The sequence below is a fragment of the Delphinus delphis genome, chromosome 5 (assembly GCF_949987515.2).
Source record: "Delphinus delphis chromosome 5, mDelDel1.2, whole genome shotgun sequence".
Taxonomy (NCBI): domain Eukaryota; kingdom Metazoa; phylum Chordata; class Mammalia; order Artiodactyla; family Delphinidae; genus Delphinus; species Delphinus delphis.
This window is the reverse complement of record NC_082687.1, coordinates 44,737,606-44,764,889: the sequence shown is the minus strand read 5'-3', so window position 1 is coordinate 44,764,889 and position 27,284 is coordinate 44,737,606. Positions and strand designations below refer to the sequence as shown.

General features: G+C 42.1%; 1 protein-coding gene across 1 annotated transcript in view; it reads left to right on the top strand.

Moving 5' to 3' along the window:
- The window catches only part of FRAS1 (Fraser extracellular matrix complex subunit 1), a 464,038-nt gene that overhangs the window by 412,797 nt on the left and 23,957 nt on the right, over window positions 1–27,284 (top strand). Inside the window, exons 59-66 of the mRNA XM_060012300.1 lie at window positions 6,597–6,802; window positions 10,378–10,534; window positions 12,704–12,904; window positions 14,455–14,642; window positions 16,085–16,360; window positions 20,221–20,453; window positions 22,646–22,806; window positions 25,050–25,264. Of these exons, the coding sequence (XP_059868283.1) occupies window positions 6,597–6,802; window positions 10,378–10,534; window positions 12,704–12,904; window positions 14,455–14,642; window positions 16,085–16,360; window positions 20,221–20,453; window positions 22,646–22,806; window positions 25,050–25,264 (1,637 nt within the window). The remainder of the gene's footprint in view (window positions 1–6,596; window positions 6,803–10,377; window positions 10,535–12,703; window positions 12,905–14,454; window positions 14,643–16,084; window positions 16,361–20,220; window positions 20,454–22,645; window positions 22,807–25,049; window positions 25,265–27,284) is intronic.

The window sequence follows — 27,284 nt, the reverse complement described above, 5'->3', positions numbered from 1 at the left end:
GTGAACATTGCAATAAGGCAAGTCAGATGAATTTGTTAGTTTCCCAGTGTATATAAAAGTTTACATTATACTGTAGTCTATTAAGTGTGCAATAGCATTATGTCTAAAAAACAATGTGCATACCTTATTTAAAACATTTTGTTGCTAAAAAGTGCTAATTATCATCTGAGCCTTCAGCAAATCATAATCTTTTTGCAGTAGTAACGTCAAAGATCACTGATCACAATCACCATAACAGATACAATAATAATGAAAAAGTTTGATATATTGGGAGAATTACCAACCTGTAACACAGAGACACAAAGTGAGCAAATGCGGTTGGAAAAATGGCCCTGATAGACTTGTTCAAGGCAGGGTTGCCACAAATCTTCAATTTGTAAAAAACATAGTATCTGCAAAGTGAAGTGCAACCGGGTATGCCTGGTTGAGTTGTGTCTTCAAGAAGCTCAAGGTCTAGTTAGGGGATCAGATCCTTAGATAGAAAAAAAATAATATATTATGATAAATGACTTAATAGTGTGATAAATCCAGTAGTGTAGGGGCAGAAGGGACTGAACAGTAACTATGCGTGCAAGAATCATAGAAGATTTCACAAAGGAGGTGATATTTAAACAGAGTCTTCAGGTGTGGTAGGAGTTAGTTTATCTAATGGATAATAAAATAAAACTTTGTTAAATGGAGAGCTATAGTATACATAAGGTATAAAATTTTGAAAGACACATATTTGGAGAACAGTGAGATGCTTACTTTTGCTTTGAGCCTGGCAGGAGGTGAATGGAAGAAAATGAAATGGAAAGACAGGTTGGAGACAAGTTCTAAGAGGTCTTATGTTCCAACGTCAGGAATTTGTAGGTAAAGGGGAGCAGCAGATGCTTCTGAGCAGAGGAGTGGTGTGATTTTTGTTTGAGGAAACTAATAGTGGCCGTCTTATGGGTGATGTGCAGGAATGAATAGACACAAGTACCTGTACAAAAATATGAGTCCCCACTGAAGAGCTGACCTAAGTAACAAGAGGATTACCAGGATAGGGCTTCCCCAGTTCTTCTGGGGAAGAACTGATGAAATCTGGACTTGTCAGATTCTAGAGTTGGGTGGAGAAGATCAAGTTCAACTTTCACCTCAAGCAGGAGGACCCTCGTCAGCATCCCCGGTGATGAATATAGAATCCATGATTAAACTCTTCAGTGACTACAGAGTCACCAAAGAAGGAACTGGCAGCCCAGCAGGGCGATCTTTAATTTTTTGTATTTAAATAACCTATTCATTTATGTAGTAAAAAGAGCAAACAGCAAAAAAGGTATACTATGAAAATTGTCTTCCTTCTACCCCTGGCTCCAAACCCTCCAGCTCCCCTCCCTGAAGACAACTATTTTAACCAGTTTTTTGTTATATATTTGCATATATCCAAAGTAGTATATTATTTTAGACTTAGGTTTATTGAGGTCTAACTTACATAAGTTAAAATTCACCCACCACCACGATCAAGATGTTGAACCGTTCCAGCATCCTACAGAATTCTCTCGTGTCCCTTTGTAGTCAACCTCTCCCCATCCCAAGCTCTGGCAACTATTTTTTTTTTTTTTTTTTTTTTTAACATCTTTATTGGGGTATAATTACTTTACAATGGTGTGTTAGTTTCTGCTTTATAACAAAGTGAATCAGTTATACATATACATATGTTCCCATATCTCTTCCCTCTTGCGTCTCCCTCCCTCCCACCCTCCCTAGCTCTGGCAACTATTGAGCTGTTTTCTGTCCCTGAAGTTTTGCCATTTCCAGAATGTCATAGAAATGGAATCATGTAATAAGTAGCACCTTGAATCTCGCTTCTTTCACTTAGAACACTGCATTTGAGAGTCTTCCATGTTATTGCAAATATGAGTAGTTCATTCCCTTTATTGCTGAGTAGTTTCTGGTGTGAATATAGGTTTTCATTTCTCTGGAGTCAGTACTTAGGAGTGGGGCTGCTGGGTCATATGGGTAAGTGTTCGTTTAACATTATTAGAAAGAGCCAGCCTGTTTTCCAAAATGGTTGTAACTACTTTGCATTACCTCCAGCGTTGTATGAGAACCACATCAGGTTTTTGTGGGGCTTTTTAGTTATTCCAGTAGGTGTGTAGTGAACGACTAATGACATTGCTCTCTTTTCAGGTGATTACTTGCCATCCATATATCTTTTTTGACAGAGTATTGTTCAAATATTTTCCCTATTTTTTAAGTTGGGTTTTCTCCTCTATTACTGCATTGCTGTAGATTCTGGACAAAGATTTGGTTTTTTACAAATATTTTATCCCAATCTGTTGCTTGTTTTTGTTCTCTGAACAATATCTTTTGAAGAGCAAGCGTGTTTTACTTTTAAGTGTTCCCATTTATCGATATTTCTGTTACAGATTGTGCTTTCAGTGTTGTATGTAAGAAATCTTTGCCTAAGCCAAGGTTACAAAGATTTTCTCCTATGTTCACTTCTGGAAGCTTTGTAGTTCTAAGTTTTATATTTAGGTTTATGATTCACAAAATGGTAACTTTTTAACCATGAACAAGATAATAACAATTATACTGTTTTATGTTGCATGTTACCTCAGAGTTTACAGAGTCATCTATTAAACATTATCTCATTTTCTCATAATCCCGTCGTTTTACTCTTATTTCTATTCTGTGGATAAGGAGACTGAGAATCAGGGAAGTAAACATACACCCAAAGTCTAGTAAATGGAGGAAACAGCGTGCATTCTAGGACTTTTGGCTCCAAGTTCATACTCTTTGCACTAGGTTCTATTCGGTGCAGTTGGAGAATATGTGGGACTTTTTTTTCCTTAAAGAAGTTAAAAAAGAAGAAAAAGGGAAATTCATTTATTCTTTTTATTCTTGGAAAGGCTTCTTATTCTTTTACATGAAAGGATAGTTAATTCCCTTCTGATGAAGTGGAAAGTGAATGGAAAGTCAGAAATCCTGAAATATAATCCCCGCCCAAAACTTCCTTGCTCAGTGGCTAAGGTTACTGAGCCTCATTTTGTTCATCTATAAATAATGATATACCAATAAGATTGTTGTAAGGATTAAATTAGTTAAAATATGTGAAAATACCTACCATAGTACCTGGCACGTAGTAGATTTTATTACATGTTAATTTCTTTTCTTCCTGATGCACCTGTAATTTGACACACTTGCCAGTGGGACTCCAGTAACACACACAAACTTCATTGCACTCTGATCAACATAGAAGATTCCATTTAGATTATACTTGCATTCTATTGACGGGCATTAGGGTTGCAAACTTAGAAAATGAATATGTTAAATAAAATATCACCTTTCAGGAAGACTACAACAATATATATTCATTCAAGATCTTTATCACAGAGAAAGAAATCTGCAAATCTATTTCAGTAACCCATTGCAGTGTTCACCAATTATCTCTGTTGGTTATCCTTCCCAGTAACTGCTGGCTTTCGTTGAATCCCTTCAGTGTGCACATTCTAGGGTAGAAAGATCTCTAATTACTTTACCTCTAATCCTCTCCAACTTGTGAAATTGAGGTTAAATAATTTAAGATCACACAGAGAGGAGGTGAGGGAGTGAGAGTTAAAGCCCAGGTCTATTCTGTGCGAGTCCAGCCTTCTGGTTTTATGCTCTACCATGCTGACTTTTCATTTTGCAGTTTTAGCTGGCCACTGCCGCTCTATGTAACAATGCTTAATGTCACTCAAGATCCTTATGGAGTCAGCTTCCAGCCTTTCAAAGTGACTGTAGCTCCTTTTATCTTTCTCCACCGGGCCGATTTCAGGCCCTTAAATCATCTAAGTAGCTCATCTCAGAACATTTTCTGGTTTCACCTTTGTCTTCTGCTCTGATACCTGGAATTAGACTTTGGTGTTGCCCTGAAGACTGCTGAGCAAGGCAAGAAAGGCCTTGTAGCCGCTGCCGCACCGCATCCCTGTGTATGTATGTAGCTGTGTCCCACCTACTCATTAACTCAAAGAACCAGAGCCGGGATTTTTCCTAAATCTCAGACTTAACCATCACCAATAAAGAGGCCACTGCATTCCAGGCAGTTGGTGTCTGCACTCACTTTGTCAGTTACTAAGAAGATTAGCGGGGAACAGCGTTGGTTGACAGTTTCCATGCCTAAGACTGGTGCCCAGCACTTGGGTTACTGAGTAGTATAGAGCAGGGTCCTGAAATCTATTTCAAAACACAAGACTTACACAAATAAGAAGATAACTACAAATTGATTTTCTCAGAGAGGTGTTGACAATAGTGCATGATACCCACTGCGAGCCCATAAGCCTTCACAGAGTGGTTTCCATTTCCCATTCATATACCTCATCCATGTGGAAAGCGAAGGGGTTCTGCAGTCAGGCAGAAAGGACACCCCACGGACGGCACCCCTACTTCCTGTAGAGACTGCAGTGCCTTGCAGGGTTGTCAAGAAGAGGATGAGAAATGATGTGTATGGAAGCCCTTAACACAATGCCTGACCCGGGCTGGACCCTTTGTATGCCATAACCCCATGCAGATAAATGTCTCCAAACCCACCCATTGCCTGTCCATTGGCTCCGCTTGTCTCCCACTGAACTGGGGGCTCCTTAAAAGCAGGATTTTTCCCAGAAAGCAATCATGAGGAGTGTTCACCCACTGCTTTCTTTTCTTTTCTTTTCCTTTTTTTTTTTTAAGCAGATAGGCATAGGAGTAAAGGTTAATACATGTTAAATAGAGGGAAAGGAGTCTTTTACATCTCAAGAGGAATCTGGGGTTGATTAATACATGACAAAACCCAAACATTACCACTTAGCTTTTAACTCACCTCCAACTTGATGCCTGTCAGACCAGCAAGAAAAATCAATCCAAAGCATTAGATAAAATCTGCCATGAGTAGAAAACCTTTCTTGCTTGTGTTGCTTTTTACCTGGCAACAAGCTTCCTTCTTGTCCTCATGCAAGGTCACGTCATTCCCACCCACCTCTTCATAGCACTGGATGGAAAGAGCCCCAAATGAGTAATGTGCAGGACCTGATGCCAAAGTCACTCATCTTCTGGGTTTTTCTTTAGTGATAAATGGTGACTGTTAGGCTTAGCTCAGATAATGGATTTGTTTTATATTTGCTAATGCCAACAGTTCTGAGCAGTGGACAGGCTGGAGGCAAAGAGAGCTTTCTACATATTGACTTGCAGAGAGCTTGGTGCTCACCCCTTCTGTTCCTTCCTTTCAGGTTGGGCAGGGCACATCCAGGACGTAGCCAGGAAATAGGTGGCTATAGCTTTGAGGTCAGCTTCCTGCAGCCCCAAACACTAATTTGACATATGACTGGATGGACTACCTCTTTGTATTGTCCATTAAGAAAATAATAACCAGCACTCAACAAAATGTTGCGCTCGAAAGGGGACATGTCTTAATGCAGAATATTACTTAAAGCCTTGTAGAAAGTAAGGAAGAAACACTGATCCATTATTATTATTTTTTTATACTTGAATCATTCCAATTTTTATTTATATGTCTGCACACATAGAAACATGATCCATTATATTGAGAAGCCTGGAGATAGGGGGCAACACAGACCATAATAAAATAATTTCTACTCAAATTTGAGTGCCTGCTGTTTGCCAGGTCCTGTATTGAGCACCATGCATACCCAATCTCATTCCATTCAATCCTCCCAATAATTTTACAAGTTAGATATTAACATTTCCAATTTACGTATTTAAAAAAGCCCAAGGCTCAGAAAATCTCAGTAACTTGCCCTGTGTCATTCCGCTAATACGTAGCAGGGCTGGGATGGAAATTCAGACGCGCTTATTCCAGAGCCCTCGTTTTTAACCACCATTTGGCTACGGTCCTTCCCTAAAGTCAGATGAGGCCATGTGAGTTGTTAAAGAAGAGGTAACCCCACAGCAGTAGTCACAGGCTGGGGCCCACTGGCCAAATTCAGCTTATGGATGTGTTTTGCTTGGTTCCAATAGTTTGGGCCTGCATGGAATCTCTTTTTACTGTTTTAATTGCTTGCTATTTTAAAATTGAGGAGCTAGGACACAAAAATGCAGATCTCTGATTTTGTTTGAAAATAGGAAGACCTGCCAACAAAAGAACGAAGCTGAGGGGCAAAACCCCCTTTAAACATGACCTGCTCCTTCCTCTTTACCGATGTCCCTGCTCTTCCCTTTTGTCTTCCTGGCCCAGGGCCAACGTGAGTGGCCACTTCTCATCAGCCTTGCACTGCTGTTTTCCTTTTGGTAGCCTTAGAAGGAACATGAACTTTTCTGGGTCTTCAGGTCTCTATCAGGATTTTCCACGTGGCCCATTTCTTTATTTGCATCGCCTGTCTGTATTTGAGATGGTGACTGTTGTAAGAAAGAAGCTGAGCAGAAACTGGTGCAAACTTGATTTGTTCTGTTTTGCTGGAACTATACTCACAGCGGAAGCAGTTCCCTTGTCCTGAGAGTAGCAGCCAGGCCTTGAAATCTGCTGACTGCTTGTAGTTTATCGGCCTCTGGTGGCCCTTAGTGGAGCCGTCCTGCCAACTGGCTGCCAGTCCTGCCAAGTGGCAGCCAGCTCCCTCAGCATCCCACTAACGATGCCTCCGTCTTTCCTTCTGCTCACCCAGTGCCCAGCATGCAGTTTGCCAAGAATTTGCTCCTAGTGAAGGAGAAGGAGGGTGTCCTACACGTACCCATCATGCGGAGTGGGGACCTGAGCTACGAGTCTTCAGTGAGGTGCTATACTCAGGGCCATTCAGCTCAGGTCATGGAGGACTTTGAGGACAGAAGAAACACAGACTCTTCACGGATTACGTTTCTCAAAGGGGAGAAAGTAAGTGGATTCCTGGTGGCTGAAGAATGGGATTCCCTCCTTCCCTGATGCTTTTATTTGTCCATAGTGAAGTAATTTAGACAAATTCTGAACGTCCTAGGAAGTTTCTAATGAACCGTTCATTCTTTTAATAATGTCATCTCTTCTATGTGGTTGTCTTCTTTGTCTCCCATTTATGACCAAATACCTATGTCATTGGCTGAGCTGGGATATTTAGATGATGTAGAACATTTTTGGAATTTAGCAGAATCAAATGACTGGGGACTCCTCTTAATTTGAACCTACATGGGAGATGAACACACTCCACTAATGTTATCTGGAGAAGGAGGAGACAGTTCTCTAATACCTGGGCCCCTGTTCCAGGGCAACACACGTTCTGGCATAGGACCAATAGTACAGGACTGAACACCTGTTCAGTTGAGCACATTCAAGACAGTGGAGTATTCTCTTGGCAATATAATGAAAACTGATACGTACGGACACAAGAACTCCTGAGAAACTCCAGTCACTAAGTGTGGCTGCATCAGACTCAAAGCTTGCAACCTCAGTGTGTATATCCAAAGCATCTATTGAATGAGAATCATATTTCTCCATTACTGGATCTCAGTTTCAGATGATTGAGTCAGTTGAACCCCTTGTTTCAAGGCATGCAGTCCCCACTGGTCAGTTCAAGGCCCTTCTCTTTATTTTGTTGATTTACTCATTTCCTTTTACCCCTACTCTGCAGCCACATTCCCTTCCCCACCTCAGAGGAAATCAATCGATTGTACTTAATGTGTGTCTCTCTTATTTTCTATTTGTTCTTAAGAAGTGTCTGGTTCTTTATGTATATAATTTTTATTTCTAAAACTTCTGCTGTGTTATACGTCTTCGAATGTTTTCTGCGTTTACTCAGCAATATGTTTTAGTACCTGTGCATGTCATTTATGTGTCTATCTAATCTGTTGCTTCAAACTGTTGCCTAGCATTTCATGATGGGCATTTACTACCTTTTACCCATTCACTCTCAGCAATAGACAGTGAAGACCCTCAGTTTTAGTGCCCGGTCACCTCCTATCATGCTGCCACCGCGGGCAGTGCTGCAGTGCAAATCCTCTTATATGTCCACTTACACACCCGAGTGGGGATTTCTTTGGATAAAAACTCAGCAGCAAAATTTCTGGACCACAGGGCATGAAAGTACTTAATTTGAAAAAATAATATCAGAATACTTTCCAAAGTGTCACTAGCAGTACATGAGTGTTGCTAAAACCCTACATACTCTGCAACACTTTTTCAATTACTCATCTTTTAACGTTTACTAATCTGGTATGTATAAAGTTGCATCTCATTTTAATTTGCATTTCTCTAATACTATATTATATGCTTGTTAGTTCATTGAGTTTCTCTTATGAAAATCTATTATTTTTATCCTTTGTTCCTTATTTTATTGTATTGCTGTCATTTTCTTACTGATTTGCAGTGCTTCCTTGTATATTCTAACTATTGATCTTAATATTAATAATCCTAAATAGTAACATTAATCCTTGCCGGTGTTTAGATGTTTTAGATATCGTAAACATAGTGCCTTTCTCTGTCACTCATCTGTTACCTTTGCCCTTGGTGTTCTTAGTTGAACAGAAATCTTTGTTTTGATATAAGCAAACATGTGAAATTTTTGCCTTATGATTAGTTCTTTTGAAGTTTAGCATAAAAAGACTTCACACATCCCAGGTCACCCGAGATTCTCCCTCCATTCTTTACCACCAAAAAAATAAAAATAAAAAATCGATAGCGTCCTTATTTGAGACTCTCAAGTCTTTCACACCTTCATGACTCATAAAAGCCCTGTCTTAGTTATGTATTTTATGGGAATTTTACTGTTGACAGGTTGAAATACGTGTTTAAAACACATATAAATACTATAAATACAATCTTCAGCTTTGAGTCTGCATGTCTGTATTTGTTTTAAGTTCAGAAGAGGATTCTCTGCCTATCCAAGAAGCAGTTTGTAGTTAAATAAAATTATAAAGAAAATACAGCTTAGGGCTTCCCTGGTGGCGCAGTTGTTGAGAGTCCGCCTGCCAATGCAGGGGACACGGGTTCGTACCCCGGTCCGGGAGGATCCCACATGCCACGGAGCGGCTGGGCCCGTGAGCCATGGCCACTGAGCCTGTGTGTCCGGAGCCTGTGCCCCGCAACGGGAGAGGCCACAGCAGTGAGAGGCCCGCGTACCGCAAAAAAAAAAAAAGAAAAAGAAAATACAGCTTAATAGTCTAGATGTTACCCACATGGCAATCTCTCATTCGTAAGCACATTTTGGAATCTTCATCTTCTTTGTCATGCTAAGCAATATGTCTTTGGAACTTGTCATTCACTAGAATGTCTTATTTTTTAAGATATACCAAAGAGTCGATACTAGATTCATGCTTTCCATAAAGAAATTCTTATTGTAAGAAAGATGTGGTAGGGATAAAAAAGGGAACATTCTTCAGGGACTTAAAACCCAGTCAGCAAGCCACAGGTAAATGTTCACAGAGATATTCTCCCTCCATTTAGTATGACTTAGGAAGTATGACAGTGAAACCTCTATATCCACATATCCTTTGCAATATGGTAGTATAATGAATTTAAAATGGTAAACTAAAAATAATCACACTTCATATCACATGACTCTACAATCGAGGCTGCTCTGTTATCTAAAATGTTGTGACCTGGGCTTCCCTGGTGGCACAGTGGTTGAGAGTCTGCCTGCCGATGCAGGGGACATGGGTTTGTGCCCCGGTCCAGGAAGATCCCACATGCCGCAGAGCGGCTGGGCCCATGAGCCATGGCCGCTAAGCCTGCATGTCTGGAGCCTGTGCTCCGCGGCGGGAGAGGCCACAATGGTGAGAGGCCCGCGTACCGCAAAAAATAAATAAATAAATAAATAAATAAAATGTTGTGACCTTATTTTACGTTTTGCCAAGAAGACAAGTCCTCAGTAGAGAATATTCAGTTTGGGAAGCGCTTGAGTTCTTTTCATCCAACAGGAATTTAGATTGTGTTCTCAGACATTCAGTTCTCAGTTTTCAGATGAGCCACCATTCGGCAACACATTTGAGAGTTCTGTAGCTTTTAAAGGTGTCTTTAGCCTAACAGGAAGGCTTTCTGAGTTCCTTATAAGATTCTTCAATTTTCACAAAGGAAAAGGAATATCATTCAACTCTCCAGGAAGTCTAATCCATATGTTAAACCCTCACCATCAGAAATCTACCAACATAACATGTACAAAGGTACAGATGAGCCCAGGCAAAATGTGGGAAAGCACACAGATGTTCTACAGATGCTTTTTAGTGATTCATTTTGTTGTTTTTCATAACGTATGACCAATAATTCAAAATCGTTTGGAATGTTTAATACAAGTCTCCACGTATAGGTAGGTCCACTCAGGCATGAACTGTTAAACATTCTATTTTATAAATGAAACGGGATATTTTTGAATCTGTGTTGACTCTTTGATGCTACAAAGAAGGAAAATCATTTTCTAGGGAAAGCCAAGCAAATTATTGATATCTCACTGCAAATTTTACTCTTTCTTGTGCCCTTGGCTCTAGATGAAGAACTGTACTGTCTATATCTACGATGACTCCATGTTTGAGCCTGAGGAACAGTTCAGGGTCTACCTTGGCCATCCTCTTGGGAACCACTGGAGTGGAGCCAGAGTTGGAAAGAATAACATGGCCACCATCACCATATCCAATGATGAAGATGGTAATGGAAGAAATTGCCTTTAGTTACTCTTAGGTTGATGGGACATGAATGGATGTTTTACCAATAACATAATTATAGGTGTTTTGAAAAATGAAAGCACTATAAAAGTGTCTACTGATAACAGTCTTAGAGTATCTATATAAAATATTGGCAGCAAATGATCACCGTCTACAGAACTCCAGTATTTTAAATCACATTGTTCTCTACCACATCACCAAGAGATAGGGAGCAAGTATGGTTAAACGCTAGGACAGAGATGCTAAGACAGACAGAGAATAAAAATGTTTAAGTCACTGCAATTCAAGAGCAGGATTGGAAATACAATCAGAATCAGTTGAATCCAATGAACTGATCTAAAATGCTGCCACCTTTCTGGAAAAGTCTAATTTCTCAGTTTTCTTCTCTCTAATTGATTTGGCCTACTAACCTAAAAAAACTTAAATTCTTTAGTCAGGTGTCAGCAAAGAGTGACCCAGGCACCAAAGAAAACAAAATCTGTTTCAAATAGGGACATAATTGTTTTATTAAAATAGGTATTTTAATAAATGGACAATAAAACTACAAATAGTAACAGCTGTTTTTATTGAATATTGACTGTATACTAAGAACCATTCTAAGCATATAATACTATTTCATTTCATTTCATTCTGACAGTAGCCCCTTGAGGTAGGTGTTATTATCCCTATATTATAGGTAAAGAAATCGAACCTCAGCACAGTTATATAATTTACGTTCTTAGTTACACAGCTGTAAGCAACAAAAGTGCATGTAGAACCTTATTTTATCAGATTCTAGAATCTACGCAAGAGTCAGTGAGACTCTTAGGGTTTCTAATATTAAAATAGGGACTAACTTGGACATTGGGAAAAAAGCAAAAAAGCCAGCCTTGAAGTTGAATTAGCCCTTTACCCAAGGAGACTCAGGTTCAAATCCTGAACCTCTCCTGTTCACACAGAAAAAGTGAACCTCTCCTGTTCACACAGAAAACCCAGTGACTGAAGCTCAGAGAAGTAACAAGTTCACACTGTGTTACAGTGACATACCTCAATTTCAAAGAGTGCACACGGTAACAACTATGAAGTCTAAAATGAAGCCTATCTTCTACAATTAGGAAGAACTGATTTTCTGAGAGAGAAAGAGGGACGAGAACATAGAGACATCAGAAATTTCTGAAAGAGTCTATATTTTAAGTGGTATAAGATTTGTAATTGCTCCCAATGTTTCCACCTTCTTATCCCACTCTCTCCACCACTACCATGTTGCCCTTCCTCATGAGAATATAATACAAAAGAAGGCATAATTTGAATTTTTTTAAAAAATCAACAATTAATCGTTCCATAGCAATGAGGATAGTACCTCAAATCAGATTGTGTTAGGAAATCTTGTGTTCCTGAATTATTGTTGTAGCTGGTCACTATAACTACTCATCCTTAACTAAATAACCTGTGAGAAGTTAGGAAAAGCTAAGCGTTGGGGAGCTGAGAGCACTGGGAGGGAGGATCCAAAAGATCAGAGATGGGCTTCCCTGGTGGCGCAGTGGTTGAGAGTCCGCCTGCCGATGCAGGGGACACGGGTTCGTGCCCTGGTCCAGGAAGATCCCACATGCCGTGGAGCGGCTGGGCCCGTGAGCCATGGCCGCTGAGTCTGCGCGTCCGGAGCCTGTGCTCCACAACTGGAGAGGCCACAACAGTGAGAGGCCCGCGGACCGCAAAAAAAAAAAAGATCAGAGATTTGGTACATTTAAGCAGTATATAAATGAAAAGGAGTTGGTTCATAGAATCAGTCAATAGATATTTATCAAGGGCTTAACTGTGTCTCTGTCCCTTGATAAATTGTGCAGATTTAAAAACATGCTGTGAGCTATAATGCCTAGATGGAAACTTGGACATCGTGCATTTCAAACTGCTTAAAAATATTTCTTCCACTATATTGTTTTTAATAAGAAATATGTGAGAAACAACTCCTGCAGAATCACAGATAAATCCCTTTTTCCAAAGTATTGCTTAGGGATAAATACTGATTGATTTTTATTGACTGCAAGCTATTTTGCCTTTGTATTGTTAACTAATGTGAAAAATTCCCTCGTCATTAGAAGGTGTTTTCCTGGGAGGTGGAATTCTTTGTCACTTTTCCAACTTGCTCTTGTTTTCCTAACCTTGTTTCCTTAAGCTCCCACCATTGAGTTTGAAGAAGCTGCATACCAAGTCCGGGAACCCTCAGGGCCAGATGCCACGGCCATTCTGAACATCAAGGTGATCCGCAGAGGGGATCAGAACAGGACGTCCAAGATTCGCTGTAGCACACGGGACGGGTCGGCCCAGTCTGGTGTGGATTATTACCCAAAAAGCCGAATCTTAAAGTTCAGTCCTGGTAATTGAATGCCAATCCCAATCTGTAGGTTTTACTTAAGAGAGAGGCAGATATCTTATATTTGAAGAAAGGAACGAGCAGAAAAATGAGGGAGAGAAACAGTATTTCCAACAGCGTGAAGTACTTATTAAGCACACATTTGAGATTGTGGGAGTCTTTAAATTTTCTAATTAGTAAAAATGGCATGGTAAAGAAAGAAAAAGGCCAGAGAAATGCTTCACTTCAGAACATCCTAGGCATTTTGGCTCATTCAAAAGGATTTTTTGTTGCTGCTGTCGTTAGCCTATGATTTGGTTGAGCAAGGAGGGCACTTGATTTTTTAAAAATATACATGATTTTTTGTATATTTTTGAACATTTGTCATTCAGCAAACATTGGTACAAACCACTGTGCTGGGCCCCTCGGGGATTACTAAACCCAGAAGGCACAATCTCCATGCTCAGGTGGTTTGACATCTACTAGGAGATGCTATGAAGATGAGTCAGGGAAGAAGGATGGGATTCAGGTCACAACCAGCTGTTTAACTGTCTGATATATTTATTTAATGGAAGGAATGAGACAGAGGAGGAGTTGAATTGTATGCTTGGCTTTTTCCCAGAACTTTATGGAGCAGTATAAGGTGAAAAGGCTGTTATAGAGCCTGCCACCATGTGTGATGTAACCAGAAGTGGGCAAAAGTGATAGAAGGCCTTTTCAGAGGTGTCTTAGCAAGCGGAGGGAGAAAATGACTCCCTTGGAAATGGAGGGGGGCGGTCTCTGTATGTCCCTGTCACCCACTGGAGCTTCAGAGGGCTTTCGGCTCCATCCCTATGCGTCTGGTTCGTGTTTACAGGGAAGGTAGGTGCCCTTCCTCCACATCCTCACAAGGACCTCTCTTCCAAGTGTCTTAGCTTTTTCCTTTTCTGCATAAGCATCTGGGGGAAAGGCAGGTCTTAGAAGTAACCTAGCCCAGATGTCTATAGGAGAGGAAGAAGGGCACCTTGACTACTGCCCGAGATATCTGCACCTTCACAGAATCACTTTACAGAAGAGGAAGGGGGTTTCTAAGCTCTAACCCTCCCCATTCCAGGCTGCCAAACCTTCACGTTATTGTCTTTGCAGAAATGGCCTGGTAGGTAGCCCTTGAGCTATCGGTCCCCAGGAGACAGCTTTGAAGGATGGTGTACAAGCACTCAGCCGCACAGGAGCTCATGCCTACATGTAAAGGGGAAAGAAAAGTTAGGCAAAAAACCTCATAGCCAGGGTGGAGCGTATTTTGAATCATAGATTTTTATTACCACCAGCTAGTGTCAGGCAGGGGCCATTAATCCTCATATGGCGTTGCATAGTAAATCTGCAGTACTGAGCCTCCACCACAGGTGGAATTTGACCAAGAAAACAGATTCCTCGCTTGAGATGGGGCTAACGTGATAAGCAGCCACTACATTGATAGGAAACCTCTGAAAGGAAAGGGCGTATTTCAACATAAAGCCTCAGCAGTGCCAACCTGCACTGTCTTAAGTGGGTCACTCATGAGGACCTTTGCCCTCTTTGTTCTGTCCTTGGCGAAGGTGTGGATCATATCTTCTTTAAAGTTGAGATCCTGTCCAATGAAGACCGGGAGTGGCATGAATCGTTCTCTCTAGTCCTTGGCCCGGATGACCCAGTGGAAGCTGTTCTTGGTGATGTGACCACTGCCACAGTGACGATTCTAGACCAGGAGGTGTCAGGGAGCCTCATCCTGCCAGCGCCGCCCATTGTGAGTCTCTCAACCCAAAGGATCGTTGCTTATGTCCTAGTAATTAGATAAGAACTTGAGAGAAGCAGGACTTCCAATGCTGCACGTCTTCATTTTTCTAACACAGTGATTTTCTTTTCTTTTTTTTTGTTTAACATCTTTATTAGAGTATAATTGCTTTACAATAGTGTGTTAGTTTCTGCTGTATAACATAGTGAATCAGCTGTACTTATACATATATCCCCATATCTCCTCCCTCTTGCGTCTCCCTCCCACCTTCCCTATCCCACCCCTCCAGGCGGTCACAAAGCACTGAGCTGATCTCCCTGTGCTATGTGGCTGCTTCCCACTAGCTATCTATTTTACACTTGGTAATGTATATAAGTCCATGCCACTCCCTCACTTCATCCCAGCTTACCCTTCCCCCTCCCCGTAACACAGTGATTTTCAACCAAGAGCGAGGGCTCTTGTCCTTTCCCCCAAATCCCTCACTCCCGTCACCTCTGGGGAACACTTGGCAATGTCTGGTGACATCTGTGGTTGTCAAGACTGTCACACTAGGTGCTATTAGCATCTAGTGGGTGGAAGTCAGGGAAGCTGCTAAACATCCTACAATACACAGGACAACGCCAACAGCAAGGAATTATCTGGCTCAAATGTCAGTAGTGCCAAGGATGAGAAACCTTGTTTTGACATAAGTGTGAGACCAAACCATACTGAGACCTTAGTCTGATAAAGACAGAAGGTGCAATACAATTGATCTTCTCATTTCTTTGGTGGAACCTAGAAGAGTAAAAAAGGAATATTACCCCACACTTATTATCCTACATACTCGCCACATGCATAGAATTAAGTATCTGCAGAAATGTACCACCATGTTTCCCAGTTTGGGGATGAACAGAATGAATGCACCGACTTCACAGTTAAGAGGAAAATGCATAGAGGTTGCCAAGAATTTAACCCATGATAATGAGCTAGTCTTAATAAGTCTTATAACCTCCCTCGACTAGTCTCATAGAGTAAAAGGGTCATTTCAAAACGTGTCTCTTCTTTGACCATGGAAGAAATATACTACCTTTATTTACTCCTGTTATGCCAAACGTGCTACGGCATACCATTAACAATTTAATGCAACTTTAGTAACTGCCGTTTATGATATAGTTTTAGTTACTGTGTATGGGGGGAGGGGAGAGTATTTTTCACATGAGTGATAGGGCTCTGAATTAGGAATGAGAGCAATAAGATAATAAAGCTTTTAGCTCACGGGGGAGGAAGATGTTCTCCACCATTAAAGATCTGCAGTATCTTTTAGGGACACCTGGCCAAGCATTGTTAAAACTTCTGCTATATTTTAAAGAATCCCTAGGAGTTAAGTGATCTCCTGAATCTCTGGGGAAGGGAGCCTTGGTTCTCTGACCTTCCCGATACCCACCCCGGGCTGAAGCTTTGTTGCTCCTTTGCAGGTTGTCACACTTGCTGACTATGACCATGTGGAAGAGGTTACCAAGGAGGGAGTCAAGAAATCCCCCTCCCCGGGCTACCCGCTGGTCTGTGTCACCCCCTGCGACCCCCATTTCCCCAAGTATGCCATCATGAAGGAGCGCTGTAATGAGGCTGGCATCAACCAGACGTCCGTGCAGTTCAGCTGGGAAGTGGCCACCCCCACTGATGGCAACGGGGCCCGGTCTCCCTTTGAGACCATCACTGACAACACGCCATTCACCAGTGTCAACCACATGGTAGGTCTGTTTGCGGAGGGAGAGACCTGGCGTTTCTCTCTGTTACTCCAACTCTATCAAATTTCTTCAGGTCCCTGCATGGCATTTGGTATAAAATAAACAAATAAGCAGGTACACAGAGTACACACACAATGTTTTTATTCTTACATATAAGGAAAGGTAATATGGTGTAGTAGAAAGAGAACTAGGCTGATAACTCAGACAACCTATTTACAAACCTTGATTCTGTCTGTTTTTAACTACACGGTGTTACGAGTTCACTTAACCTACTGAGTCTCAGTTTCCTATCTACAAAATACCAAGTCCACTTAATCCACTTGACAAGGTCATTGACACATCAGATATATAAAAGTGATCTATATTGGAGAGGGTGTGGAGAAAAGGGAACCCTCTTGCATTGTTGGTGGGAACGTAAATTGATACAGCCACTATGGAGAACAGTATGGAGGTTCCTTAAAAAACTAAAAATAGAATTACCATATGATCCAGCCATCCCACTACTGGCACATACCCAGAGAAAACCATAATTCAAAAAGACACATGCACCCCAGTGTTCATTGCAGCACTATTTACAATAGCCAGGTCATGGAAGCAACCTAAATGCCCATCGACAGACGAATGGATAAAGAAGATGTGGTACATATATACAATGGAACATTACTCAGCCATAAAAAGGAACGAAATTGGGTCATTTGTTGAGACGTGGATGGATCTAGAGACTGTCATACAGAGTGAAGTAAGTCAGAAAGAGAAAAACAAATATCGTATACTAACGCATATATGTGGAGCCTAGAAAAATGGTGCAGATGAACCGGTTTGCAGGGCAGGAATTGAGACACAGATGTAGAGAACTAACATATGGACACCAAGGGGGGAAAGTGGTGGGGGGTGGGGGTGGGGGTGTGCTGAATTGGGTGATTGGGATTGTCATGTATACACTGATGTGTATAAAATTGATGACTAATAAGAACCTGCTGTATAAAAAAATAAAATTAAAATTTTTTTAAAAAAATTAAAAAAAAAAAAGTGATCTATAAATGAAGTAAGTCAAAGATCCCAGGTAGGTACAATTAAGGATTACTGTTCTTTTCATATCTCTTACACCATTCAGTAAGGAGTAGGGTATAAACATAAGGACATGGACCGAGGGTTCTCCCACACTTGTATGTCCATCCCAAAAGAGCCACCACATTGATGGCACATAGTAGGGACCAGTTATTAAACAAGATGAGAGGATGCTTGCTAAGTGATCAGCATTTTTCAAAGCCCTGTGAGAGGACATGAAAAGAGGTTCCAAATGCAGTTGCTGTCCTCAGCAAGTTAGGAGGCCAGACCCACACGCCTGCCACCATCAGAGAGCAGTCAATAGTGGTGGTTCTCCCGACCTCAGGAAACAGTCCATCACTCTGACTCTGCTCCTCACACCAATGAAGTTCTTCAGAGGAAGAGCTGTAAGCAGTGGAGAGTCAGGCTCCGCAGAGTATCTGGCACATAGTAAGCATTTAATAATTTTTGGCTGAAATGAGTGCCATTAATAAGTTTGGAAATCAGAAATTTCTTTCAGACTGAATTTCTCTAGATTTTTCCCTACAAACCCACCGTTTGTTCTCACTTTAAGAAGTGCCTCGTGTGGGGCTTCCCTGGTGGCGCAGTGGTTGAGAGTCCGCCTGCCGATGCAGGGGACACGGGTTCGTGCCCCGGTCCGGGAAGATCCCACGTGCCGCGGAGCGGCTGGGCCCGTGAGCCATGGCCGCTGAGCCTGCGCGTCCGGAGCCTGTGCTCCGCAACGGGAGAAGCCACAACAGTGAGAGGCCCGCGTAATGCAAAAAAAAAAAAAAAAAAAAAAAAAAAAGTGCCTCGTGTGGATGGGGCCCTAGTGGAGGAGAGCTGTTAGATGTACACGGGAGGCTTTGGATAAAGCAGGTCCTTCATGTCCGTTGTCTTTGACACAGCTTAATCAGAAAGGCCAGAATATTCATTTTGCAATATAACCTAGTTTGAATTTAAATTATCTTTTTTATTATTACTAAAAATGTAAATGGCAAGACAGCGTATTGTTTCATAAGTATCTAATTCTCTGTTCAACAAAACCATGAAGGGGTTTCATCTGATTTGAGCCAAATATACATTTGTAACAGGTACCAAGTTTATGATTTTACTTCATGTTTCAGTTTTCCTTCTTGCAATGAATTGGTGACTAACACTTTTACCCCTGTTTCCTTTGCTCTATCTTCATTTCTTCAATTATTTATTTAATACCATTGTACTGCATGCATTTTTGTAAGATGCCTCAAATCCCTTCTGAACAAAGTCCATGTATCAATAAATAAATAAAGTGTTGGCAGCTAATTAAAACATTTTAATGGAAAAATCTTCCATTTTTAATTTTTAATGGATTTCAGTGAAAATTGTTTCCATGAGTAGAATTTATAAGTTTGTATGATTGCTTTGTGGGAGGTCTATGGCACACAGAACTACTAATTCGTTTTTCTTGTTATGTATTTCCCTGTGTCTATGCACTCATAACCTATAGAGTTTTGGTGACCTATGTTGCCTCTGCATGCATTGGGTTAAGCATGCTTATGGATTCTGTATGTCTGGGAGCATGAGAGAATCTGTAGAAAGACTTTCAAAGGCCAGTAGGTGCACAATATTATGTAACAACCTACATGGGAAAAGAATTTGAAAAAGAATAGATATATGTATATGTATAACTGAATCACTTTGCTGTACATCTGAAACTAACACATCATTAATCAACTATACTCCAATATAAAATAAAAAGTTAAAAAAATAATAAAGTTATTATTTTTTTAAAAAGGCAAGTAGGTGTCAGAGGCCAACTTCTAACTTCAAGTCTGCATGTTATTGTAAACCTTGCAACGTGTGTAGTAATTAAGTGGGAGGTGAGGGAGGGAATAGAATTAGGGAGGACAGAAAACTAAGAACTCCTAGAAAAGAAGTATCTTTCCTCTGTATCCTGATACCATGCCCTCAGTGAAAGTGACTTGGAGGCAACCAGTCTTGCTGGAAGTGCTGAAAACCAGTTAAGTGGTTCTTATGCTGAACCTAATATATAAAGAGAACAACTGTCACAGGGAACTAGTCATCTCTGGGCTCTTGCTACACATCTGTCAACTTGTTAGTTACCTAACTTACCACCTTAGGCTCTACGTACTCACTGCTCTGTCCCTGGTGCCTGACTCCTGGTAGAAAGTCAGTACTTATGTGGTAAATGAATGGATGGATGGATAGATCAATGGATAGATAGATAAATGGACAGATGGAGGGATGGATGGGGGATGGTGTGGACTAAGAATGCTGCCTGCCACGTCAGTAAGCAAAGGATGTGACAGCCATCAGCCACTATAGCCGACGGTGCACCCTGAGGAGACTTGGGATGAGAAAACACAGGATACTGGCCCCAGGTAGCTGAGGTGCATATCAAAGGAATGAGTTCAGTGAGCCTAAGCCCTTGCATCTTCCCAAACATAGGAAAGTGCTCAATTCCTTAACTTGAGGTATCTGGTTTTCTTTACTTAAGAGTAAGCTTTTGATGTTTGAACCACTGGTCTTTTGTTGCAAAAACTCCTCTATATCCTGGCTCCCCCCACCCCCCTTGCCCCTTGGAGCAGGTCTCTCAGAATTATCCGAGTTGCTGTGTCTCGGGCTTAAGTCCTCAGTTTTGCCCGCCGAATAAAACAGAACTCAACTTTTAGGCTGTGCATTTTTTTTCAGTCGACAATAGTCTTCACAGATTACCTTGTACCAAGAATTGGGGTGGCCTATCACCCAGAAGGTACGTGTGGGGAGCTGTTGAAGTAGTGTACACGTCTGAGGTGCTTTATTCTTCCTGGTAGGTCCTGGACAGCATTTACTTCAGCCGGAGGTTCCATGTACGTTGTGTGGCCAAGGCTGTGGACAAGGTGGGCCACGTGGGGACCCCCTTGAGGAGCAACATTGTTACCATCGGAACAGGCAGTGCGATCTGCCACACCCCAGTGGTGGCTGGGACAGCCCGAGGCTTCCAGGCTCAGTCCTTCATCGCGAACTTGAAATACCTGGACGTCAAACACAAGGAGCATCCCAACAGGTCAGGCAGGTGGTTCCTTCCGCGAGGAGACGGCAGAGGGAGTCTCCAGCTATGCTTTCTGTGTTTCCTGGGTGGGACAGATCAATGAGTGATGCTTCTGCAAAATAAGAATAGTGGTGGGGCTTCCTTGGTCGCGCAGTGGTTGAGAGTCCACCTGCCGATGCAGGGGACACGGGTTCGTGCACCGGTCCGGGAAGATCCCACATGCCGCGGAGCAGCTAGGCCCGTGAGCCATGGCCGCTGAGCCTGCGCGTCTGGAGCCTGTGCTCCGCAACGGGAGAGGCCACAACAGTGAGAGGCCCGCATACCGCAAAAAAAAAAAAGGAAAAAAAAAGAACAGTGGTGATGAGTGCTTCAGAAAACGTTTATATTCTTTGAAGGCCCCCTAAGATCTGGCCCCTTGTTATCTTCCTAGCCTCATTTCCCTCACCTTGTCATTTTCACCTGCCAGGCCACTCACAGGGAATCATGTGTAACTTCCCAGGGCTTCAGACTCTCTTAGGTGGCATGCCTCCGCCTCGTGGTTACTCCTGGCTCCAACTCTCCCCTGCTCCCTTCCACTCAGCGTCGTTAGATCCGATTGTCCCACTCTATCTAACCCATGTCATCTCTTCTAGGAACTTTTCCATCATTTCCCCCAATTTAATTTGGAAGCTCTTCCTTCCGGCTTTTCTGGTACCCATGTCTGCCTCTCTCAGAGCATTATCATTATTCATTCTCTCCTTGTCGCCCCAGGAGATGATGATGGCAGGGAACATGACTGTTTATTTTGCATCCCCTCTGCCTAGAAAGGTGCTTCTTGGCAGCTAAGAGGCACTAAGTATCCAGTGAGCAAATGAGTAATAACACTGTGTAAATTGTAAGTCAATGGACAGATGTGCTTTTATTTTTTTCCCTGTGCCACTATGATTTTGTTGGAAAATGGATGCTTTCATTTTTGCATGCAAAAAAAAAAAGAATTCGTGTAGGTTATACATATTCATTAAACCTCATAGTATTTATGCATGTGCCTTTATGAGCAACTGAGTTCAGAGAAAGGGGTTCATTTGCATGAAAAAAAGATTTGAACGTGGAGCCAAGAATATGCAAATCCTTCTTTTTTTCTAACAGAATGAAATTCATTTTTGTTAAAAAGCAATAACAGAAGTGCCCAGGGTTACTACTGACCCCTTCCTAGCAAAAGAGCCATCCTGTTCATGTTCTGAGGTTCTGATTCCTCTTTAAAACGTGAGTCTTTTTTTCTGGGAGGCAAGCTGTAGAAACTCAAAACGCACCCTCAATAAACATGCTGAAAATTTAAACTTGTGCCGTGAAAAAAATGGCAGCCCCTAAGTACAGTTCTGTTGTGTTGCAATATTTATTAAGCTCATATTTTATTTAGAATTGTGTACTACAGGCTCTGGAGAAACAAAAGAAGGGAAGGAAATGGTCCTTTGCCCTCATAGTGGAGAGGCAATATAAACAAGAGTCTGAAAGCACACAAGAAATAGCAGCCAATATAAATAAGTTACAGATTTCCTGGTCCAGAGGCACCTAAATGTGAAAGGATGGAGATCAAGGCAGAGCTTACTGCAGATTGATGCCAGTGAGGCCTGGTGGCCTTGTTGGACTGCAGGGAGAGAGGGGAGGGAAGGCTCCTTAAGTTGGGGAGAGACCGGATGCAGAGTGGTTTATTACTATTTGTAGGCTTTTTTCCTGGGTATGGATACTGGCGTTAGTGTTTAAGAGCTCAGTGATGTCTTTTTGGCACAAATACTTTAAAAAAAAATATGCGGCGACCGCAACCTCCACAGACACTCAAGGTGACAGAGAAGGGCAGCAGTACCTGTGTCAGTCACTCGGCTTTAGCTCATGAGGAAACAAAGCTTCCACTTAAAGCAGAAGAAAGCTATAAAGTCATTTGTGATTGTGATGTTATCTTTTCTTGCACGCACACACACAAAAATCTATGATTCTTGATTGCTATCAGTCCTGAGTCTGGAGGATCTCCTGGGGGCTGGAGAGAGGAGAATAACCCTACATGCACATCATACCCTTATGTTCAGAGAGAAATCCTACATGGAAAGCTTCAGAAAAGAAAAATTGGTAAATTCATTGAAGAAGACAAATTGAGTTATGAGAAAGAAATGTACCATATTAACTGCTTATAGCGGGCACCTAAACACTGATTCCTACCCTATTTTTTCCCTTAGAATCCACATTTCAGTGCAGATCCCACACCAGGATGGAATGCTGCCCCTTATCTCCACCATGCCATTGCACAACTTGCATTTTCTACTATCTGAGTCCATCTACAGACACCAGCACCTCTGCTCCAATCTCGTCACCACCCGTGACCTGAGAGGCATCTCAGGTAAGGGAAGAGTCCCCTGCTGGTTTGCCCAGCCCAGCCCAGTGCAGTGACCCTTAGGAATATGGCTAAGTGCACTCTGCTTTTCATGTTTTCTGGTCCTCAAAATCTGCATGGTTAGTGGATTTCCTCCTTAGCAAGCAACCAAACACAGGCAACTCGGACAGTGAAGTGAACAGGAAAAAACAGGGAGCGTGGAATGAAACAGACAGGTTGAACGTGCCTATTCCACTCCTTATACAACTGAACAGCTGTGAGCCAACTGCTTTCTTATCTGTAACATGAGGATAACAACTGCTACCAATCAAGGTGGGGATTAAGTGCGTCTACATTTTTAAAGCACCCGTCTTGGTAAATTTTAGCTCCTTCCTTCTCCCGTGTTTGGATCTGTGCTCTAAAATCCCATCATCTCAGCATTTTAGAAAGCTCACATGCAGATATTAGATGTTATAGGATGGTTCTCCAGGGGCAGGAGCTGAGGTGGAGCTTGGGGTGTGAAACGTTTATTTAGGGACCCACATCTCCTAAAGGGAAGGAGAGGAAGCAGGATTGGGCCGAGGGAGAAGTCAGCCTGAAGTGCAGCCGATGAAATGCCTCTTCAGGGAGCTCTGGAGAGAGCCCATCCGTCAAGCTTGTCCTGGGACAGCCCCAATGGACAGACCTCTCTACCTGACCTCTCTCAGTCCTCGAATGCAGACTGCTCAAGCAAGAGTGTGACCTCGGGCTCTGCAGCTGATGCAGGCCCGACGGAGCTGACAGCTGCGGTAGCGCATCTCCGTGTACAGCAGGGCAGACATTTTACTTTACAGAGAATCCTGTCCGCTTCCATTCACCTTAGCAAGTGCACACTAAACGTGAATTTCCTCCCTTCACACCTGATGAATCATTTAACAGTGTTTTGGAAGATAGAAAAGCATTTATGTGCTCTTCCATATTCATTAAGCATCACTTTGGGTAGTGATGGTCTTTATACAGTAGAAATTAGTGGAGTGTAAATGATTTGTAAATCACTGAGCTACAGATGAAAGTTTAATTGGTCCACCTATGCAAGCTAGTGAAAGAAACATACCATGTTTATAGGCTGAAAGTTTGCACCTCTTCCTACTTAAACACAATTAAATTCAACACATGTTAACTGAGACCTTAGTCCTTGTGGGGCAGAGGGCTGGGTGCTGGTGTCAAACATTCTAAGAAATGCATCAGCTCTTTCAGAATACTATAGTTTCTTTGAGTACTATACAAATTTTAACCCTAATATTCTAAAATTGTATCTGTATTCAGCTCTCTGCTGCATAAAGGTCTTCGCTAATTTAGAACAGTTCAGTTGCCTGGCAGCATTTGATCCAATGATTTTTGCCTGTAGCAGGGGAAGTTTTGTCAAGCATAATTAGCGAGCTATCTACTCATTAACACAAAATTAAGACTTTTTTCTCCAAGAGTTCAGAAACCATAAGAGGCAGGGGAGGTAGTCAGATGTTTCTTTGCTGGCTTTCCATAAAAGCTATTTTTAAAAAATTGATCTTAAAAAATAACAATTCATCATTAAATAAATTGATCTTAAATACTGTGCTTTCAAAAATAAATAATGATAATAATTCATCAACAAATTCTCCGTATACTAAATCCATTTCTTCAAGAACTGATTGTGGGGCTTCCCTGGTGGTGCAGTGGTTGGGAGTCCGCCTGCCGATGCAGGGGACACGGGTTCGTGCCCTGGTCTGGGAAGATCCCACGTGCCGCGGAGTGGCTGGGCCCGTGAGCCATGGCTGCTGAGCCTGCGCGTCCGGAGCCTGTGCTCCGCAACGGGAGAGGCCACAACAGTGAGAAGCCCACGTACCGCAAAAAAAAAAAAGAACTGATTGTGAAGCATCAAACCAGACTGGCCGGGTGTGAGAGGCAGAGCTTCAGGGTATTTTCTTTTCCTAGACATACAAGGGCCACGGAGCTCTGGCTTCTTCATTTTTGGTCTCGTCTGTTCACCTTTTCTTCCCTGGTTCCTGCAGCCTCTTCCAGGAGTCTGTGAACCCAATGACTCTGTTTAGCACATGACGGGAGGCAGATTACAAACTCCCCTCGCATTCCCACCAACCTTGCGTTGGGAGCCCTGAGCTGCTCTACTGATGGTCTCAGGTAGAGGGAAAGCTGTCTCATGTCCCAAGGATGTGTCTTCTCTCCCTACCCAGCTCCTGGGCAAAGGGCAAGTCCACAGACTGAGTTACTGTTCCTTGCTCCTCCCTCCCCTGCAGAGGCAGGGTTCCTGGACGACAGGGTCCGCGACAGCACGGCCCTGGGGCCTGGCTACGACCGCCCCTTCCAGTTTGATGCCAGCGTGCGGGAGCCCAAGACCATCCAGCTCTACAAACACCTGAACCTGAAGAGCTGTGTCTGGACGTTTGATGCCTATTACGATATGACGGAGCTAATTGACGTCTGTGGGGGGTCTGTAACTGCCGACTTCCAGGTGGGTTCCCCGGGGGTCTGTCTGAAGGCTGCGTGCATCTGGGTGTCATGTGAAACTTTGTTCATTCCTGAAGCACTTCAGCTGGCACGTTGCATCCTGTCGGCCCCAGAACCGCACCGACCAAGGGAGTCTTCTTTATAAGTCCCTCAAGAGAGCCCTTAGCAGCATCGTGGCCAGAGTGAGCCCCGCAGAGTCCTCTAAATCAATTAACTGGAAAATTACTGTGGAAAATGTTTCAATTAAGATGAAGAAAATTAACTATCTGGCACAGTCATTTATATAAAAATCTAATAGTTTTACTCCTCTAGGTATATATGTTTTTTCCTCTGGGTATATTTTGGAAAGCCAAAAAGATTTACCTTTGATGGGAAAGTTATTACTAAGTCGTTGTGTTCTCCCCACATGGGGAAATGAGTCCAAATGACAGGTGGACAGTGCCCTGTCTTTCCGCAGACAAGTAGCGCACTGTTGTCTCAAGCATGGACAGGTAAACTGTCGAAAACACCCTGCTTTCATACCTATTCCAAACCTATGCCTAACTGACAACCCTTGTGAAAATAGACACTTTAAAAATGTTTAATAGTCGTTAAACATCAGTAACCAAAAAAAAAAAAAAAAAAACTGTTACCGCAAGAAGTCATAGTCATAGGAGGGCCGTTATATCAAAGGGACTAGGCTAATGCGTCCTCACGGGAAAATTGGTTCTACCCAATTTTGAGTAGTTATCTCAATGAACTAAAAATCAGATGTTTGTTCTTCACTTCAAATCAGGTTTAACCACACTGTAAGAAGCGAACCTGTAGAGGGACTTAGAGTAATCATTTTACCGAAGTTTCTTTGGGTAAAATTCATTTTGATTTCTTGAGATGCCTCTCATTTTGGTTAACTCTCATTTTGTTTATACTAGCGCCCTCTACTGAACAGAATTTTAAGGCAGTCTTAGGTTTTCTTTCTGTTTCTGCAATCGCATAACCTGCATTCACTTTCAAAAATGCAAAGCTAAATGATTGTTTCTTCCTCTGGCCCCTCAAAAATTAGTGTTCTCTGTTCTCCATGACTTTAATTACAGTTCTGGATATTTTTATTCAGCATATGCTTAAAAATCACAAAGACGGGCTTCTCTGGTGGCGCAGTGGTTGAGAGTCCGCCTGCCGATGCAGGGCACACGGGTTCGTGCCCCGGTCCGGGAAGATCCCACGTGCTGCGGAGCGGCTGGGCCCGTGAGCCATGGCCGCTGAGCCTGCGCGTCCGGAGCCTGTGGTCCGCAACGGGAGAGGCTACAACAGTGAGAGGCCCGCGTACCGCAAAAAAAAAGGAAAAAAAAGAAAAAAAAAATCGCAAAGACAAGGAATTTTTATCATATATGTCCTACTTCTTAAACCAATAGAGAAAGAATATATACACAGAAGTACTTCACTGTTGTCTGCCTCTTTAAAAATAGTTGAAACAGGTGGTATATGGTAGAAAGAATATAGAACTTAGACCCAAGCCCTAGTTCATATTCCTTTATCAAATATCAGCAGAGTTGGATGAGACATAACCTCTCTGAACCTCATCTGAAATTGTCTCTATCTCAAATGAGAAGGCATTTTAGCAGTGTCTGGCACAAAATAGTTGTGCAGTAAATATAATGGCTGTTGTTTTTCTTTTTAAGGAGTAGTAAGTAATATGAATTTAAAGGAGAATAAACAGAAACAGAGGAAAAATTAATTTTGCCAGTCAGCTAGAAAATTTATGGAGGTTATAATATCAACAATGATGAGATTGGGGCAAGCATATTTAATAACACCTGTATATTAAGGGGACAGGACATGGTGCGAAACCCAGATAAAATCTGGACATTTTTTAAAGAAGACAGAGTAAGGCATTTTACAAAAGATTTTTAAGTGAATGTGGAATTAGTGGAGTCTAAAGAGAAATTTGGAATCCAACTGGCAACTTTGAATATGAAAGAATACTTTGGAAAAATAGAGTTTTGATGTTCTAAATATTGATAAAGCATTCGGCTCTTTCCATGAAC